Source organism: Malus domestica, chromosome 02 (assembly GCF_042453785.1).
Source record: "Malus domestica chromosome 02, GDT2T_hap1".
Taxonomy (NCBI): domain Eukaryota; kingdom Viridiplantae; phylum Streptophyta; class Magnoliopsida; order Rosales; family Rosaceae; genus Malus; species Malus domestica.
The window spans coordinates 27,280,140-27,297,477 of NC_091662.1; the positions used below are offsets into that span (position 1 = coordinate 27,280,140).

Genomic DNA, 17,338 nt, shown 5'->3' on the forward strand with positions numbered 1-17,338 from the left:
CTATGTTCTAGTTAGCAGTTGGTGGCTCACGAGGTTTTCTTCGGCGTTCTGACAGACTTCCTGCATGTAGGACTCACCTGCGGGTGTTGTAATTTAATTATAGTCCTACTTGACTGCGTCTAGTTTTTATGCTCTGAAATTGTGTACTGCACACTTAAACTTACTCTAGCATGCTAGTTGGGTATTACTGCTAGTAGTTGGTTTTTATTCCTTCGTATTTCTCATATCCTTTGCTTCCGCATCGCACTTTTGGTTACATCACACTCACGTAATAGCCAGCACGCCTTGATTCTAGGATCGGGGTGTGTCAATACATATATAGCAACCCCACTAATCCAGGAGAAATCCTGGCCTAAATTTGCTCCAAAAATGAAGTTTTTGCTCCAGAAATGAAGTTTTGGGTTAAAACATATATTTGTCCTAAATATTAGAGTAAGTTGAATTAAGTTTAGAACCTAACATTTGAATTTTCTCTAAGAATTAAAGTATGTCTTAAAAGGACTTATATTTTATCTAAATCGCACGTAATAATAAAAAAAGTAAAAGAAAAAAAGAACCGGTGTCATCTACCGAAAACCAAACTGAAAAAAAGTAGCAAAACCCAAAAAGACTCCCCTGTCCCCTGCGACTGTGACTCTGCTGCAAACAGGAAGACGAAGAAGAAGAAAGAGCAATGAAAGAGCAACCGAGACACCGTCGTTCTCCACGACCCGCACTCTAACCTCCACTGCCACACAGTTCCGAGCTCTGAGATTTTCCCCCATCAAGATCCACGATTAAAGAAGAATCGGAGTCAAAACGACGCAAATGTTGCCGCGCAGGTTATCCGCCATTTTCGGAGGCCTCGGTTCGAACGCCAAGACAGTGACCAGCGAGCTCTTTCCGACTCTCAAGCTCCAAACCGACAAGGAAGTCTACAGGCCCGGCGATCCCATCCTCATCACCATCGAGATTTCGAACCCTAGCAGCAATGACGGTTCGGCGTACTCGCTCTTGATCGAGCGCCTAGGGTTTGAGATTAAGGGGATTGAGAAGCTCGATTCTCAGTGGTTCGCCACGCAGAAACCGACGGCTGGATCCAGACAGAGGAGAGGTAGAAACAAATGCAGAAAAGCTGAACGAATTGTATTATTTGATTGCCTTTTTTTGGCTATTTACTTGTGTGTTTGTGTTGTTTGTTACGTGAGACGTTTAGGTGAATATGTGTTCATGGAGTGCTCGACTCCAGCCCTGGTTACCAATCAGATTGTTTCACCCGGGGGTACGAAATCATGTGAGTGAAGTTCGTGACTTGTGAAATTTTCGATGCAGCGTTGTTTTCGTGTATTTTAAGTTGTAGATGTTAGGATTTAAATTGAGAAATATCAATCGATCTATCGTATTTGTTAGAATAGTTAGTGTTTTTGTTGTTCTTTTGAATGCTAAATGGACTTCATCGAAGGTGGTTAAGATTGGTCTTAAGAATGAATAAGATACTGAACTAGGGAAGGTAACATGTACTCTGTAGTAATAAACCAACGAGCCGCCAAAATTAACTCAAAGACTAGTATTATAAAGCAGTGGGTTCAACAATCTTACATCTCATTACCTAAGAATTCAACCACGATGTTCAGTAATCATCCCCAATCTAATCAACTGAGAATCTGCTCAAAGGATAAACCAGAGATTCACATTAGGAAGGTTGAAAAGCAGGAGAGATAGAGAGATCGCGAGAGAGAGAGAGAGAATGGGGTTTGGGGGAGTGGTTATCTGAGCTACTTAGTTAAAGGACATTCTACAAGCACTACATTAATAAGAGTTTCATTTCTAAACAAATTTAGGCTTGTGCTTTATTGTTGTCAAGGGAGTGGTAACATGAACCTGATCTATTGATTATAAAATTTTGAAAGGATGGTGACATGGAGCTTTAGCTTATCTTAAGAAGAGAATTTATGTTGGAATCGTTTTCGCTGTAAACTTCTTTTCTGTTAATATTCAATGTTTTCTGCAGATGTGGTGCGGTCGTTGCTGGCCCCCGTTATACCACCATCGTACAAAGGTGCTACCCTTCGATATATGTACTATGTTAGAAGTACAATGTCTGGACAATGGCTGATATTGGAGAATGCCCACTCTCGTGGAGAATCAGTGAAAGATTTTCCTGAAATGGTTGGTTTTCTTTGACTTATTATGATGGCTGTTGACATGACTGTTCTCCTGTATGATAGATTTGGCACTGCTTTATTGTATTATTATATTTTCTGCCTCTGAATATCATAGCGTGCTTGTATTTCACCCTGATAAACTTTGTTCTTTAACAAACTTTATACATGATAATGTTGATTGAGAAATGGGCTTGTCAATTTGATCATGAAAAAAATATTCACATTTGGAGGGAACGGGAAAAGAAAAAGAATTGGGCTTGTCAATTATCCTTGTGATACATTCTCTGAAGCATTCTTTGCTAAATTTGAATGGTACATTCGGACTATTCACTAATCAATTATAAGAACGGAATCTGGTCAAAAATATTCCAAGGGCTTATCTGTAGTTATCAGTATATGCAGTAATCATATGCTCTATATTTTCATCCAGATTCTGTTTTAAACATAATCAACATTTTGCATCCGTGGTTGTCATTATCAAACATGTGCTTATGTCATACATATGTAAATATACATAGAGAGTTGTGTTCACGTGTGAGTGTGAATCTGTACTTAGGTAGATATTGGTAAAAATACCTCTTCCTGTACATGCTAGTCTTCTTTTTCTATATTGAGGTGATATGTCCACATTTTGATGTGTGACCTCATCAAGTTTAAACATCCAGGAAGCTCGTGTTCCAGTACTAGTATGGGTCACTCAGAAAACCAGTGGATTGGGAATGGAAGGTCTTACAGATGGTAAGTTTTTCCTTTATTTTTGTTACTCTGGGATGTAAACCTGTGTGTCACTGCTTTTCTCTTGGAAGTTCTTTTTAGGTTCAAGATATGGCTTGAAATAAATAATTTCAGCCTGAAATGAGTAATTTTGAAGCTGAATTGAAGCTGAAATGAGTAATTCTGATCATAAGTAAATCATAGTATTTCATGCATCAGACTTGGAAAATATATTGGAATTGAGCTTCTTATTCATCGTAGATCATTTATGAGAGCCTTATTGGATGCTCTATGTTATTACATGGCATCTTCTGTACTAATTGTTGGGTTTTTGACTCAAAATTAGGATGATGCAATAAATTAGGTTTGTGTTACCTATTTGGTTTTGGTGTCCTATTTGGGTTTGGTTTTGACTTCTTAGTTAGTTTCCTTGGTGGAGAGATTTTGTTAATTACCTATTTGATTAGGATTTGGATTTATTTCCTATTAGGATTCTTATTGTAACCTAAGTCCTATGCACTATAAATAGGACCTTAGGGTTAGTGTATTTTGTGTGGCTCATTCGTGTGGCAATTTGGTGAGAGTCAATTTGTGAGTTTGTGAGTTAGAGAGCAATTTGGGAGAATCTTCTCCATTTGTTTGAGTTCTCTACTTGTTTGGTTTAGGGTTTGTGATTTGTGGGATTTGGGTTGTGAGAGTTTAAATACTCTTTTGTAATCTCAGTTTGTTTAGTGAAATTCCTTGTCGTGCTTCGCTCGTGGACGTAGGCTTTACGCCGAACCACGTAAATCTCTTGTGTTAGTTTGAGATTGTTTGTTTTAGCTTTCACCTACAACGTTGATATTGGTACTTTGTTAGAATTCGCTTCCGTTTGCGCATAAAGAATGTTAGAATTCGCTTCCGTTTGCGCATAAAAGTACAACACTAATTGTATTTATTAAATGAAAGCATTACAATAAATTAGAACTGTCAACTTGGTGATGTGATAGAATCAATTTTAGAAAAAAAAGTAAAGATTCCTGTGCCAATTTCTTTAATGTAGGTAAGATCTCTGTCAATTGTGTAAGAGTAGTAATTAATTTGTGTTACGGTATGTAAATGTCGCAATTCAAGTTCTTTTGGGCAATAGACAAGCCCTTGGATACTGCTCTTATAATACAGTTTCGTCTTTTCTCAAGTAATTATCCTTGTACCAGTGAAGTGTAGTCTACACTAAACTCTGTCTTATTTTCGAGTTCCTGCATCTTAATCATTTTAATAAATTTTTCTGTTTTTAGATATATCCATTTTGGTTTGATATACATGTTTTGAAATAATAGTCTATGCATGTTGGATACTGTTTTGAGATATATCTGTCAATTATGTGTTTACAGGGATTGTACCTTCTGTAACCATCCAAATGGATATGTATTGGAAAGAGATGGATGGGGACTCTGATTGGGTATGCTCATATTACCACAATGTCTTTCTTCATTTATATGTTTCTAGGAATTTTCAGGCATGCAAAGTCATTATAGAGTTCCCTATTTCAGCAATATTTGTCTCTTGAGTTTCAAAATAACAAATTTACTCATCCATTTTATCATTAATAAGGTGAACTAATTCATCTTACAGGTGAAAGCAAACGAAACATATGATGGGGTTGAAGAAGGGTATGAAAGCTCAAGGGATGAGATCTCATCCGTTTCTTCATACAATCCCATGAAAGAACATTTAAACAGAACATTCGGAAGTTCACTATCCTTGCAGTCCCAACGGTCTTCAAATAAGGATAATGTCTATATTGAAGGAGAACGTACAAGTTTATCTTCAAATCTTGCAATCCCACGGCTCTCTATGGCTGAAGTCTTATACGATACTGGTGCTAGTGAGTTCTATGACCACCTAGAAAAAGCTTCAAGTCCTATGTTCTGTTCTTGCTATTTTCTGTGCTCATTTCCAGAATTGTTTCTGTGTTATTTCAACCATTTTGCTGAGTTATTGTCATTGTTTCTGTTCCCTTTTATTTTGTTCAATTACTATTGGCATTTGTTCAGAATTTCCTTTCACTTCCACTTCCAACTCCCATTCCAATCCCACTACCTCTACCACTAACTCTCTAACCTCTTCGATATTCATTTCATTGAGAGTCCAATTCCATTTTGTATTTCCTTACAAGATACTTGTCAGAAGTTTAGCCTTCTAATTGGCAAATGACTTTGTCAAACAGATCTTTCATTGCCCCTGATTTCATCTGCTATTGGCTCTCCAAGCCAGCAGCAGAATCTCACAAAGCAACTTTCTTTGGATGATGAAGCAAGGCCATCTTCTTCACCAGCATCTGGAGCAGTTGAAACCTTAGCATGTAAATTACTGCACTTCTTATTCTTCTTATACATCTTCGATGCAATTGTTTCTGTTTTTGTAATGAGTCCTTGAAAACTAATTTTCTGTGAATATTTTCTGCAGCAGAGGGCTTCATTCGAGGGAGGTCATACAATATCCGGCTGGATGACCGAGTTCTGCTTAGATGTTCCCCAAAAAATTCTGATTCCAATTATTACCTCAGTGATATGGTAATTTCGTTTGTTTATAGTTTCTCGTCTGCCTGTTTTGCATCATTTTCTTTATCTGGTAGTTGTGAATGTTCTCTATCTCTCCATGGAAATAGATTGGTGGAACTCTTACTTTCTTTCATGAAGAAGGAGCTAGAAGATGCCTTGAGGTAGATGCAATTTAGAAGTAATATTGAAATCAATTATGGTGTTTGGAAAAGGTTTACAGATATCACTGCCTGGCTCTGTTTTTCAGGTTTCTATAACATTGGAGATTTCAGAAACTATTAGCCGGCGCTTTGTGCATCCTTCTCGGAGGAATTCTCCCACAATTACAAAGGTATGACTTTTTTTATTTCTAGCTATCAATTGAATGAGAAGTGCTTCAAAACCATACCTAAACATATGCCAATTTATTGAAGTTTTAAGGAACAGTTGTTAAGAGTTAACATCAATAGCTTCTAGTATCTGGGATTAGTTTTGTTCTTTTTCTATGTAGGTTTTGACATGCAGTTGACACAGACCCTAAGATACAGGAATGGGGAATTAATAATGGGTAAAAATTGATTTTGGGATGTGAATTAGGTGTATCTTTCAAAAACCACAAACAACCCTGAAATGGAAATTGCTTCCAAAACCTGGAAAGAATGTGCTCTCGTTTGAGGTCTTATTCACAACCACAAGATTTTGAGTTGATTGGGTGTTGATGTTCTCATAATCAAGCTTTTTCTAGGGCTATTGAGAAGTTTCTACAGATCTAAAAGTGTTTTGTTCAGTTTGAAGACGGTCCTTCTATGTGCTTAGGAAATATGTTTGAAATGTTAGGCCAACTCTGAAAGGGTGACTTCAGTAGCCATTATCACGTTTCATTGTACTTGAATCAGACTTTGATAAAATATTTAATAATGAAATCTTTGGTCTGTAGAAGGCTTGGGTTGTTCTGTGTGGTTCTCTTTGATGATGTTCATTTGATTCGTGTTAACTCTGCACTATGTTGTATAAAGTTAGGGACATAGTTTGCTACAAAATACCTTTTAATAATAGCGGTTAAGCAAAGTAGGTTCTGATGGGTAATGGTTCACACATGAATCAAAGTTGTGGGGGGTTGTATATTTTCTGTTTGGTCATCAACTTTGGATTGAGTTTTTGGATGTAATATGAATGCTGGAGTGTGTAAAGAAGGGGTGCTATGCTGTATTTCTTATATTAATATAAGAAACGAAAAAGAAATGAAAAATAGGAAGTTTGGAAAGGAACGCAGCGTAATTTCATCTGTACTTTCAATGCAAATGCACCTTGGAAAGAACTACTGCTAGTTTCTTGTATTTAATTTTCAAATGAGAGGTTACTAACCTTTTAATTGGACTGCTGGTTCTTCTTTCCATATTATAACTATGTTTACAAATGAGGAAGGCAGGCAATATCTTTGAAATAAAGCAATTACAGAAGCTCATGTAATGGATATAAATCATCGTAAACCAAAACAAATTTACCATGTTTACTTTCCTCTCTGATTTATTTAAGGGTACATGCAATCATGTACAGAGGTCGGTCTTCTCTACACTTGTTTCACCGTAGAAACCAACCTTTCATATTTTGAGCTTTGTATACCATTTTATCAAATCATGTTGTGAACTTTGCATATTGGTCAATAAAACCACATTGCTCCATTTATTAATCCTGGTTAATTTAATTGATTATAGAGTAATGGCAGAGAATCAATCAGATGTTAGGTTATGAAGGATTTTTACTGGTTACATATTTTAATGATTTTGTTTTGTTATGCTTGACGGATCTTATTTAATTTTGTAGATCCAGAGTGATCATTATGAGGTTGTTGCGGACTTGGTGCAGACAAGTTTTCTTTTCTCCATTCCCATGGATGGGCCTATGTCTTTTTCCACTCCCCATGTTTCTGTACAATGGGAACTTCGATTTGAATTTTTTACCACTCCGAAGAATGTGGATTGGACCAGGTATGACCGACCATGTGGAATCATTCATAAGCTTCTTATTTCTGACCTATTGATTAAACTGCTGCAAGAGGTTGTCATGCTAAGTTCAGGATTTATGAGTTTTTATTTTCGTGCTTATTAGTATGCAGTTTTTCTTTTTTGGACAAACAATAGCGTTACTGGGTTAACTTGTTAAATGTTTGGGGTGGGGGGATTGAGCCCGCACCAGGGTGTACATGTATTATTGCTTATATTTTTATTTTTAAGAAGATAAGGTTACAGCAAGTGCCAGTCAAACATTCCTAATAAACCTATTGTATTTGCATTTAATTAATGTCAATGTACCAGAGGATGTACTAATTTCAGCTGTTTCCAAAATCCTGGATTCTTTTTGCTCCAGGTACGAGCATCCTCTTTTTATAGAGGGTAGAGACAAAAGCGAGTGGGTTCTGCCAATCACCGTGCATGCACCTCCAGCTGTGGGACCCACTGGTCACGCCCGAAATGAGAAGTCTCTCTTGGGAAACCTTGTGGGTGCCTAACTGAAGGTAAGAAACCTGTCATTTGGAATTTTGAAGTAGCTCAAGAAACCCTGGTGTATCATATAAGTTTTTTATAGGGTCTCTTATATGCTACGCTCCGAATGTAGCATAAACTTGTACTTTAGTAGCAATGGTGATTTATATTTTTTTTGTACTTGGTGCGATGGCAAGTGCCTTCGCCCATGAGCGGTAGGTCTCGGGTTCGAGACTTGGGAGCAGCCTCTCCATAAATGGGGGTAAGGCTAGCCGACATTCACCTCTCCCAGACCCTGCGTAAAGCGGGGAGCCTTGTGCACTGGGTACGATCTTTTTATTGATTTTATTTTTTTACGTTCTAAAGTTTCATTGAGGTGGAACCGGCTGTATATTTTTCATAAGTATGAATTACTTGAATTCTTTGAAATAAAAGGCAAAGGAAATTCATTCACACATCTTCACAAGATTATAAAATTGTAATCCTTTCGGCTATGTTTGGGTTAGAAATTTTTGTCCTAAACCCATCTCTAATGGAAAGGGCTAGGTTCAAAAAGCTAAAAAAATGACTTGATTTGTTAAAAAACTCATCTCTAACTAATGATTTGGCCAAAGGGGCATCATGCTGGTCAAATGTAGCTCCCTTCTTAGCACCTTTTTGAGGCTCAGCTCTTTAGTTGCAACAATTGATTCAAATTTAACATTTAGATTTGAAAACATTCAACGGTAGTTTCATTAAATTAACCAACAAATTTAAAGTATAAACTTAAAACTAATAAATTATTGAAGGGATTAAACATAGCCTTTTCGATTAGAGATGTTATGAGTATGATTTGACATTTTTTATTTAAAAATAATTTTTTTACAAAACTATAATTCTAGACTGGGTTATATTTAGCCATTTCAATTGGAAATGACATAAGGAATTGAAGTTCAGTATGAAAGGGAGACACTTCAAAATTTTAGATAGGATGGATTAAAATGCAATACATGATAATTACAAAAGTTGCAGGTAGGAGGGATTCAATTTGCAATCACACCTGTCAACTAGGCCTTTGTAATGCACGTGTGATGTGCGTTTCTACTCCCTCGTATCTACATTTTGTAATTCATGCTTTAGTGATTTGGCCTCAATCTCTCGGCACTTGAAAGTCTCTCACACACACTTAGATTATTTAGTGTAAACTATTGCTCGAATAATTAAATAAATAAAAATTAGGGTTTAAAAAACAAAGTGAATCAACTCCTCGAATATGATGTGATTAGAATTATTATTATTATTATTTTTTTTTTGAAGAAAAGATGATATTTCATTTCATTCCAAAATCAGGCCAACTACAAAGTACAAGGAAAAGCAAGATCCTCCACAAGGAGATCACATATGATGGTTGGAGGACCTACATTCTCATATTGTGAATGTGTATTTTAGTTGGGAAATTGAATCTAAAAGCTTATTACAAACCCATCAATTAAAAATAGTCTTGCTCCAAATTTATAATCTCTACTAACCCTCTTTTCCTAAAATACTCCTAACTAAGTTTCAACACCCTTTTGACGGTATCTCGACAGAACCACGAAAGCCTTGATGCCTTCTTGAGGACATCTTGATAGAATTTGGACAACATATTAATTAAAGGAAAATTAATGAAAAGGGCTTGAAAACTTTGAGTTTTAATGATAAGGACAAAATAAAGGGTAAAGTGAATAGTACCAGGATTGACTTTTTAGTGTAAAAATATGGTTTTTCGTTAAAGTGAACAGTACCGGATGCTTTTCGTTAAAGTTTCCATTAATTAAATCTTGACAACATATCGAGATCAATTATATAAATCTGTGAAAATAAAAGGAGGCACATGACCTTAAATACCTTTCAAATAAAATATTTTTTCAATCAGCTATTCATTTGAAATGACAAAAGCATGATCTCCCCAGATCGAAATTCAATTAGAGTAAGTCGAACCATCAAAAACAGAGTCGGGCACATCGATCTAGAAACGTTAGAAGGAAAATAAATTTCTCGTTGGTCCAGATAGATACATGATACTTAGTACTTGATACATGATGTTTGTTATTAAAAATCAGACATAGATATTTGATACTTGTGAAACATGACATTACTTTTTATTTCAAAATGAGAGATAAATAATGTCAAGTTTGTGTATTACGAAGAGTCTGGAGTATAAAGTGATGACCTTCTGAGTGATGCACTATTATTAGTTTGGTGATAGCTTAATAATAGTACTCTTGGATATATTCGTTCTTTTCTCGCAAGGTTGCGAGTCTCATTTCCTATATAGGGGGATAAACTAGACTGGATGTGAACTATATGGTTTGATTAAGATTATGCCACTTTGTGTAGGTGAGTGGGAGAAGTAGGATTTTATCTCATAAATAAATCAAACATTAATCCACCCAAATTAAGTTGATGGATTGATATAATATTAAATATTAATCCACCCAAATTCGACATTCCTTAGCCAATCCAACGACCTTCAAAGTTCTAGACGTGCAAGGTGGTTCAAGGCCTTTGTTTGTGTTCGAAGGAGAGTGTTGAAATTCAAACTTCTTCACAAGAGGTATAAACGTTCTTCTACTTTATTTATAGCTTCCAACAGCCACTAAAAAAGTTCCTCTCTGTAAACACAAGGGTTTATTAAAAAAAATGTATCAACCTAACCAACCAAATCAGCGTTCTCAAACCCTGCCTTTGTTGCATGTCACTAAATCCTCATAAACCTTTTCCGGTGATTTTAACGCTGTACTTGAAAAGGTTTGGCCGAAGGGCAGTGCTCTCCACATAGTTCATCTCACTCGGTTTCAAAGACCGTAGTTAGGGGAGAGGATCCTCGCCGGATCCTCTAATCATATTCGTTCATCATACATTGTGCGGTCAGAAATTATTGTAAATTTTTTTTATTTAAAATTGAATATAAACAATATCTAATGAAAATTGACAGCACGATGTAAGATGAGCGAATATAATTGGAGGATTCTCAAGATTCTCACAAAGAGGATTTGTCCAGGATCCTCTTCTCGTAATTAGGACCTAAATTTATTGTATGCGTGCAATATGTGACTTGCAGATTTTTTTATGTAAGCAACATAAGGCAAAAACTGTCGTCCAAATTCCCATTTTACCGATATAGACATAACGATAAGAAAACATTACTCTCTAGTTATCTTTAACAAAACTATTCTTTAATAAAACTATTGATATATAAAAATGGGAAGGGATCTCCATTTTCTTATAAAAATAGGGAATAGTTGTTGGGCTCACACCACATCGGACTTTAACCATCCGAACCATCTATTTTTTAAGTTGCACATCATAGATCATCATTGCAAGATATTAGCTAAATTAGAAATATTTAAGGCATTTAATTGAATTCAAAGAAATTGACACACACTTTAATTTCTAAGAAACATTGAAATTTCATTGTGATAATTAAATAGGCAAACAATTTTAGATGTTGAAATTCGATGTGAAATGAGTCCACAACTAATCCTCATTTACAATTACATAATATTCATGGATGTAACTTTAGTCAAAATATAGTGTTGTGTCACTTCTGCCTCCCATATTTGTGTGGGACATTAATGAATTAAAATGTAATACATTGGTACTTATAGGTGCAAGAGATGTACGTCGCAGATCATGCATTGCTTCAAACGCGAACGATATTAGGTAAGACTTAATATTTCGTCATAATTCTTCTATCTACTAATGACATAGCACAATGACGTAGCACAATTTAATGCATGCAGAAACTGCACCATAATTCTTCTATCTACCAATGACATAGTACAATTTAATGCATGCAGAAACTGTACAAAACCAACTAATCAATCGTATAAATCTTGGAAAATAAAAGGGGGCACATAACCTTAATAGGGAAGTGTTATTGGCACTTCAAAAATCTCATTTTACACTCCTCACAAGTGTATTTTTCTTTTTTAATATAAAAAGTTTGGAGTGTATAATGAGATTTTTGGAGTGTTAATAACAATTCTCTTAAAATAAAATATTTTTTCAAACAGCTATTCATTTGAAATGACAAAAGCATGATCTCTCATCGAAGAGAAATTTTTAGTTGTGACGGGAACACAAGTAGTACACCATGTGTTTTAATAGGAATGATGGGAAATTTTATTTTTTAAGTTATTAACTTTTTAGCATACATATCTCATAATTTATTGTGACACGTAATACCATCCCGTGTACCGATCACACAGAAAAATCTCTCCAGATCGAAGAGAAAATTCTCTCCGGATCGAAATTCAATTAGACTAAGTCGAACCATAAAAAAAGAGTCGGGCACATCGATCTAGAAACGTTAGAAGGAAAAGAAATTTCTCGTTGGTCTAGATGGATACATGATACTTAATACTTGATACATGATGTTTTTTTTTTTTTTGGAAACTACTTGATACATGATGTTTTGTTATTAAAAATCAGACATAGATATTTGATACTTGTGAAACATGACATTACTTTTTATTTCAAAATGAGAGATAAATAATGTCAAGTTTGTGTATTACGAAGAGAGTCTGGGCTATAAAGATGACCTTCCGAGTGATGCACTCTTGTTAGTTTGGTGATAGCTTAATAACAGTGCTCTTGGATATATACGTTCTTTTCTCGCAAGGTTGCGAGTCTCATTTTCTATATAAGGGGATAGACTAGACTGGATGTGAACTATATGGTTTGATTGAGATTATGCCACTCTGTGTAGGTGAGTGGGAGAAGTAGGATTTTATTTGATAAATAAATCAAATATTAATTCACCCAAATTAAGGTGATGGATTGATATAATATCTCCTAATTATCTTTGTATAATTAGAGGAAAATCAAGAGAGATTCAGATTGGAATATGCTCGGGATTTCTTTGGGCGATTTGGGAAGAGAGAAATATAAAAGAAAATACAAGCTTTTCATAGTTCACAATATTTTATTTAGGTCTTTAGGGCAATCACCACATCCCTAGGTTTTGAGAGGTGGAGAACAAAGGAGAAATTCGACGTACAGTAGCCAATCCAACGACCTTCGAAGTTCTAGACGCGCAAGGTGGTTCAAAGCCTTCGTTCGTGTTCAAATGAGAGTGTCGAAATTTAAACTTTTGCACAAGCGGTGTAAATGTTCTTCTACTTAATTTGTAGCTTCCAACAACCACTAAAAAAGTTCCTCTATGTAAATACAAGGGTTTATTAAAAAAAATGTATCAACCTAACCAACCAAATCAGTATTCTCAAACCCGGCCTTTGTTGCATGTCACTAAATCCTCATTAACCTTTTCCGGTGATTTTAACGCCGTACTTGAAAAGGATTGGCCGAAGGGCAGTGCTTTCCACATAGTTCATCTCACCCGGTTTCAAAGACTGTAGTTAGGAGAGATGATCCCAGAGATCCATCAATTACATCCGTTCATCGTATATTGTGCGGTAAAAAATCATTTTAAATTTTTTTATTTAAAATTGAATATAAACAATACTTGATAAAAATTGACCGCACGATGTACGATGAGTGAATGTGATTGGAGGATTCTCGAGATTCTCACAAAGAGGATCCGGCGAGGATCCTCTTCCCGTAGTTAGGACCTAACTTTACTATATGCGTGCAATATGTGACTTGTAGATTTTTTTGTGTAAGCAACAGGGCCGGTCCTGAGTTCTTGGGTGCCCGGTGCGAAAACTCAAAATGTGCCCTTTTTTATTACGAAAACATATGTTTAAAAAAATATATTTAACGAGAGCTGGAACCCAGTCGAAGCTGGGGAGCTAGGCCCTCACGCCCAAATTATATTACTTGAGAAAATATACAACGGGGGGACATAATAGTGAGATGCTCTTTACTCTTTTCATGTTGATCAAGCTTCACACCAAGATGTCTCCAATCACTAATTCCATCTTTTCAACTCAACCCAAGTTGATCAAGCTTCACACCAAGATGTCTCCAATCACTAATTCCATCTTTTCATGTTGATCAAGCTTCATACCAAGAAAATCTACTTTTCAACTCAACCCAAGTTCTCGAATTAGTGAGATGCTCTTTACTCTTTTCATGTTGATCAAGCTTCACACCAAGATGTCTCCAATCACTAATTCCATCTTTTGCTAACTCACTTTTTGAGGTAATTGTTTTAAACAATTTACAACAAAAGCAAAAGATTTTATCCAACTCTTTTGAGTACACGAGCCATTTCCTATCATAAATTTCACCCGTTGGTAATTTTCGATCATAGTAGTGTGAGGAAAATTTTCTAGAGAGTTTGTCCTTAGGATAAGTGAGATTAGTTTCTCGAATTGGTCCATTTTCTACAAATAAGGCTCTCATTTCTGCATTAAGATCATCCCAAATTCTTGGATCATAAATGTTTAAATGGAATGTAGGTTCGGGAGATTCAATATTTTCCTCTACACCAACATGATCATCATCAACATTTAAATCTATATCACCACCATTTTCATGGTCTTGAGACCCATCACCAACATTTTCCTCTAAATCACTACCATTTTTATGGTCTTGAGACTCATCACCAACATTTTCTTTTAAATCACCACCATCATAACCACCAATTTCATGATCATGAGACTCCCCAACAACATTTTGTGACTTTTCACTAACATCATTTTCTCTCAAATTTTCAACCGACTCATTCTTTGTAGAGAAAAATTTATTAAGAGATCCTCTTAAACTTTCGGCAATTTCGTTATCCTTTGTTTTTTTTTCCTTTTCATATTACCAGAGAGTTGTTTCCTAAAAGACATGGATTCGATAATTTGTTTGCAAAAATTACCTACACATGATATAACAAAAATTTCCTATCAAAATTATCATTCCAACATATATTATATATTATAAAAACACTAACACATAGTCTAACATATACAAATTGATAAAATTGAACCTAAATATTGAGTTTAAAATGAAATCAAATAATTCAATTAATCAAGAATTCAATTCATCCACAACAACAATTATATACATCAATTATAATATAATTATATTTCTATGTCACTTACAACGTTTTATATTAAATTATGAATTGATAATTCAAATTTTAAAAATTAGTTACCTCAAAACTCAAAATGGTTGGTGATGAATGAATGCACTTGTAGTCAAATTTCAATACCCAAATAAATGGTGCTGTCTGTGCTGTCACGTTGAGAATAAGGAGGAGGCCTGGCTCCTGCTGTGCTGTCTCCTGCTGTGCTGTCTCCTGCCTGCTCACTCACATCAGTGCAGCAAAGGCACAGGGGAAGTGGCGGTGGGGAAGGGATTGGGGAACAAAGGGGATGGGGGATTGGGAAAAGGTTGGAAGTTAGTGGGGATTGGGGAACAAAGGGAGGGGGTGTGTGGGGGAATCGGGAAAAGGGTTAGAAATTAGGGTTTATGGGACCAAGAGTGGTCCCTGTATATAACTTTTTTTTTTATAATTTTTTTTAATGCATAAAACCTAGGCCCCTTTAATATGTTGTCAATCTTAGGCCGTCCCCCTATTTGAAAATTGGGCTCTAGTAATTTTTTTTTTTTATACCTAGTTATTTGGGTTTTATTATTTTGGTGCCCCTTTAATTTTTGGGCCCTGGACAGTTGCCCTTGTGGCACTGGGCTAGGGCCGGCCCTGGTAAGCAACATAATACAAAGACTGTTGTCCAAATTCACATTTTACCAATATAAACATAACGATGATAAGAAAACATTACTCTCTATTTATCTTTAACAAACTATTCTTTAATGAAACTATTGATATATAAAAATGAGAAGGGATCTCCATTTTCTTATAAAAATGGGGAATAGTTGTTGGGCTCACACCACATCGGACTTTAACCATCCGAACCATCTATTTTTTAAGTTGCACATCATAGATCATCATTGCAAGATATTAGCTAAATTAGAAATATTTAAGGCATTTAATTGAATTCAAAGAAATTGACACACACTTTAATTTCTAAGAAACATTGAAATTTCATTGTGATAATTAAATATGCAAACGATTTCGGATGTTGAAATTCAATGTGAAGTGGGTCTCAAAACTAATCCTCATTTACAATTACATAATATTCATGGATGTAACTTTAGTTGAATTAAAATGTAATACATTGCTACTTATAGGTGCAAGAGATGTACGTCGCAGATCATGCATTGCTTCAAACGCGAACGATATTAGGGAAGACTTAATATTTCGTCATAACTCTTCTATCTACCAATGACATAGCACAATTTAAAGCATGCAGAAACTGCAAAAAACCTGTGAACCTATGTATCAAAAATCCTCTTCGAGATATTCCGCACATTTTAACCAGTTGAACTTGAATCTCAGTTTTTCACCAAAAGTTTAACCCTTAAAAGATACGGAGCGTCATATACGCCGGATCATAGTACAAGTCTCTCATTTGGTGGGTTGAATGAGATTGGACACTAGGGATATGATTGAATTAGCAGGGATGGGTCACATAATCCATGTGTGTGGTTGGGTTACATAACCCATCATATTTTCTCTTATTTTGGATTTGTAGCCAATCCAATCCGTGTTACAATTTTTCTCACCAAACATTGGGCTACACGTTCAGTTTAATTGAAATAACTCATCCTACCACCAAATGGGGCAGTGTATTTAGTTTTGAGTACACTAATATTTTGAATATCGGTCCCATTCAATGGATTGAAACGTGCAGATTTGCAGTGCTTTTAGACTATTAGTAAGTAGCAGATGATGCAACATATGCTGCTTCGTCTTGGTTAAGAGTAAGTCCAGCGGGGCCTTTAGCCCGATGGACCGTGGACAAAAGACGACCAAATCGCTGGGGCGATCAAGTCCAACCCATGCGGGCTTCAGCGCCAGAGGGGGCTCAAGCGACAAGCCAAACATGAATCGCTGGCCCGAGAGCCCGAGATGGAAATGATGCAATGCTGACGTTAGGGCGACATTAGCCATGTTTTTGTTTTTGTTTTTTCGCGTCATGCACGTGCACTTCAAGCACGCATGGGGGCGCGTCTCTGACATGTTTTCAAATGTGGGGCCTGCGACGCAGATTCTGAAAGGTTACCATTGGCTGGGACACGTGGCACCTTCGTGTCTGTTGGATTTCAACGATTACTTTTTGTGAACCATTGGATTTCCAACGGTAAAAAAAAATTCAAACTTTCTTTAATTTCAGCCATTGAATTTGAAATCAACGGTCCATGTTATTCGTCTTTATAAATTAAAAAAAAAGAATAAAAAACAGTAAAAAATTTTGAAATTTTACCGTTGTGCCACGTGGCACAATCTGGAGGGTTGGGTTTCAATTTTTTTAATCCAACGGCATAAATTAATTATGTGAATAAAAATGTTATAAATTAATAAAAAATCTGAAAAAAAATTTAAAAATTAAAAAAAAAAGATTTTACTTTTCTATAAATACATTTTCATTATCATCTACCTTACACCACAATTTCATATTTTCTCAAATACTTTCAACCATATTCCAATCTT

The 17,338-nt window shown here is 35.7% G+C and overlaps 2 protein-coding genes across 3 annotated transcripts; one reads left to right on the forward strand and one right to left on the reverse strand.

Annotated features, from left to right (window-relative positions):
- The first annotated feature begins 486 nt into the window (after positions 1–486).
- Positions 487–9,353, forward strand: LOC103406875 (uncharacterized). Of its 2 annotated transcripts, XM_070817448.1 has the most exons (13): positions 487–1,093; positions 1,196–1,273; positions 1,991–2,148; positions 2,810–2,882; positions 4,232–4,299; positions 4,473–4,725; positions 5,068–5,202; positions 5,307–5,413; positions 5,509–5,562; positions 5,649–5,732; positions 7,205–7,368; positions 7,748–7,895; positions 9,193–9,353. In XM_070817448.1, exons 1-12 carry the CDS (start codon positions 808–810, stop codon positions 7,887–7,889), a joined length of 1,602 nt encoding a protein of 533 aa, XP_070673549.1. In that variant the 5' UTR covers positions 487–807; the 3' UTR covers positions 7,890–7,895; positions 9,193–9,353. The 2 variants fall into 2 exon arrangements, with proteins under 2 accessions (XP_070673549.1, XP_070673543.1); XM_070817442.1 differs by lacking the exon at positions 9,193–9,353 and having other exon boundaries at positions 491–1,093; positions 7,748–8,320.
- A 4,489-nt stretch (positions 9,354–13,842) lies between these two features.
- LOC114823392 (uncharacterized) lies at positions 13,843–16,798 on the reverse strand. Its single transcript, XM_029098903.2, has 4 exons — positions 16,641–16,798; positions 14,936–15,083; positions 14,603–14,656; positions 13,843–14,517 (listed from the first exon to the last, which is right to left on the reverse strand). Exons 1-4 carry the CDS (start codon positions 16,796–16,798, stop codon positions 13,843–13,845), a joined length of 1,035 nt encoding a protein of 344 aa, XP_028954736.2.
- Between the last annotated feature and the right edge of the window lie 540 nt (positions 16,799–17,338).

Excerpts from the sequence above, each read along its gene's own strand:
- LOC114823392 (XM_029098903.2), bottom strand. The coding sequence starts at position 16,798 with ATGGCTAATGTCGCCCTAACGTCAGCATTGCATCATTTCCATCTCGGG. Across the intron at positions 15,084-16,640 it reads TTGGTCGTCTTTTGTCCACG|GCAGGAGACAGCACAGCAGG; the intron begins GTCCATCGGGCT and ends GTGAGTGAGCAG. Across the intron at positions 14,518-14,602 it reads TTTTAGGAAACAACTCTCTG|AATGAGTCGGTTGAAAATTT; the intron begins GTAATATGAAAA and ends TTCTCTACAAAG.
- LOC103406875 (XM_070817448.1), top strand. The coding sequence starts at position 808 with ATGTTGCCGCGCAGGTTATCCGCCATTTTCGGAGGCCTCGGTTCGAAC. Across the intron at positions 4,300-4,472 it reads TGGATGGGGACTCTGATTGG|GTGAAAGCAAACGAAACATA; the intron begins GTATGCTCATAT and ends TTCATCTTACAG. Across the intron at positions 5,563-5,648 it reads GAGCTAGAAGATGCCTTGAG|GTTTCTATAACATTGGAGAT; the intron begins GTAGATGCAATT and ends TCTGTTTTTCAG.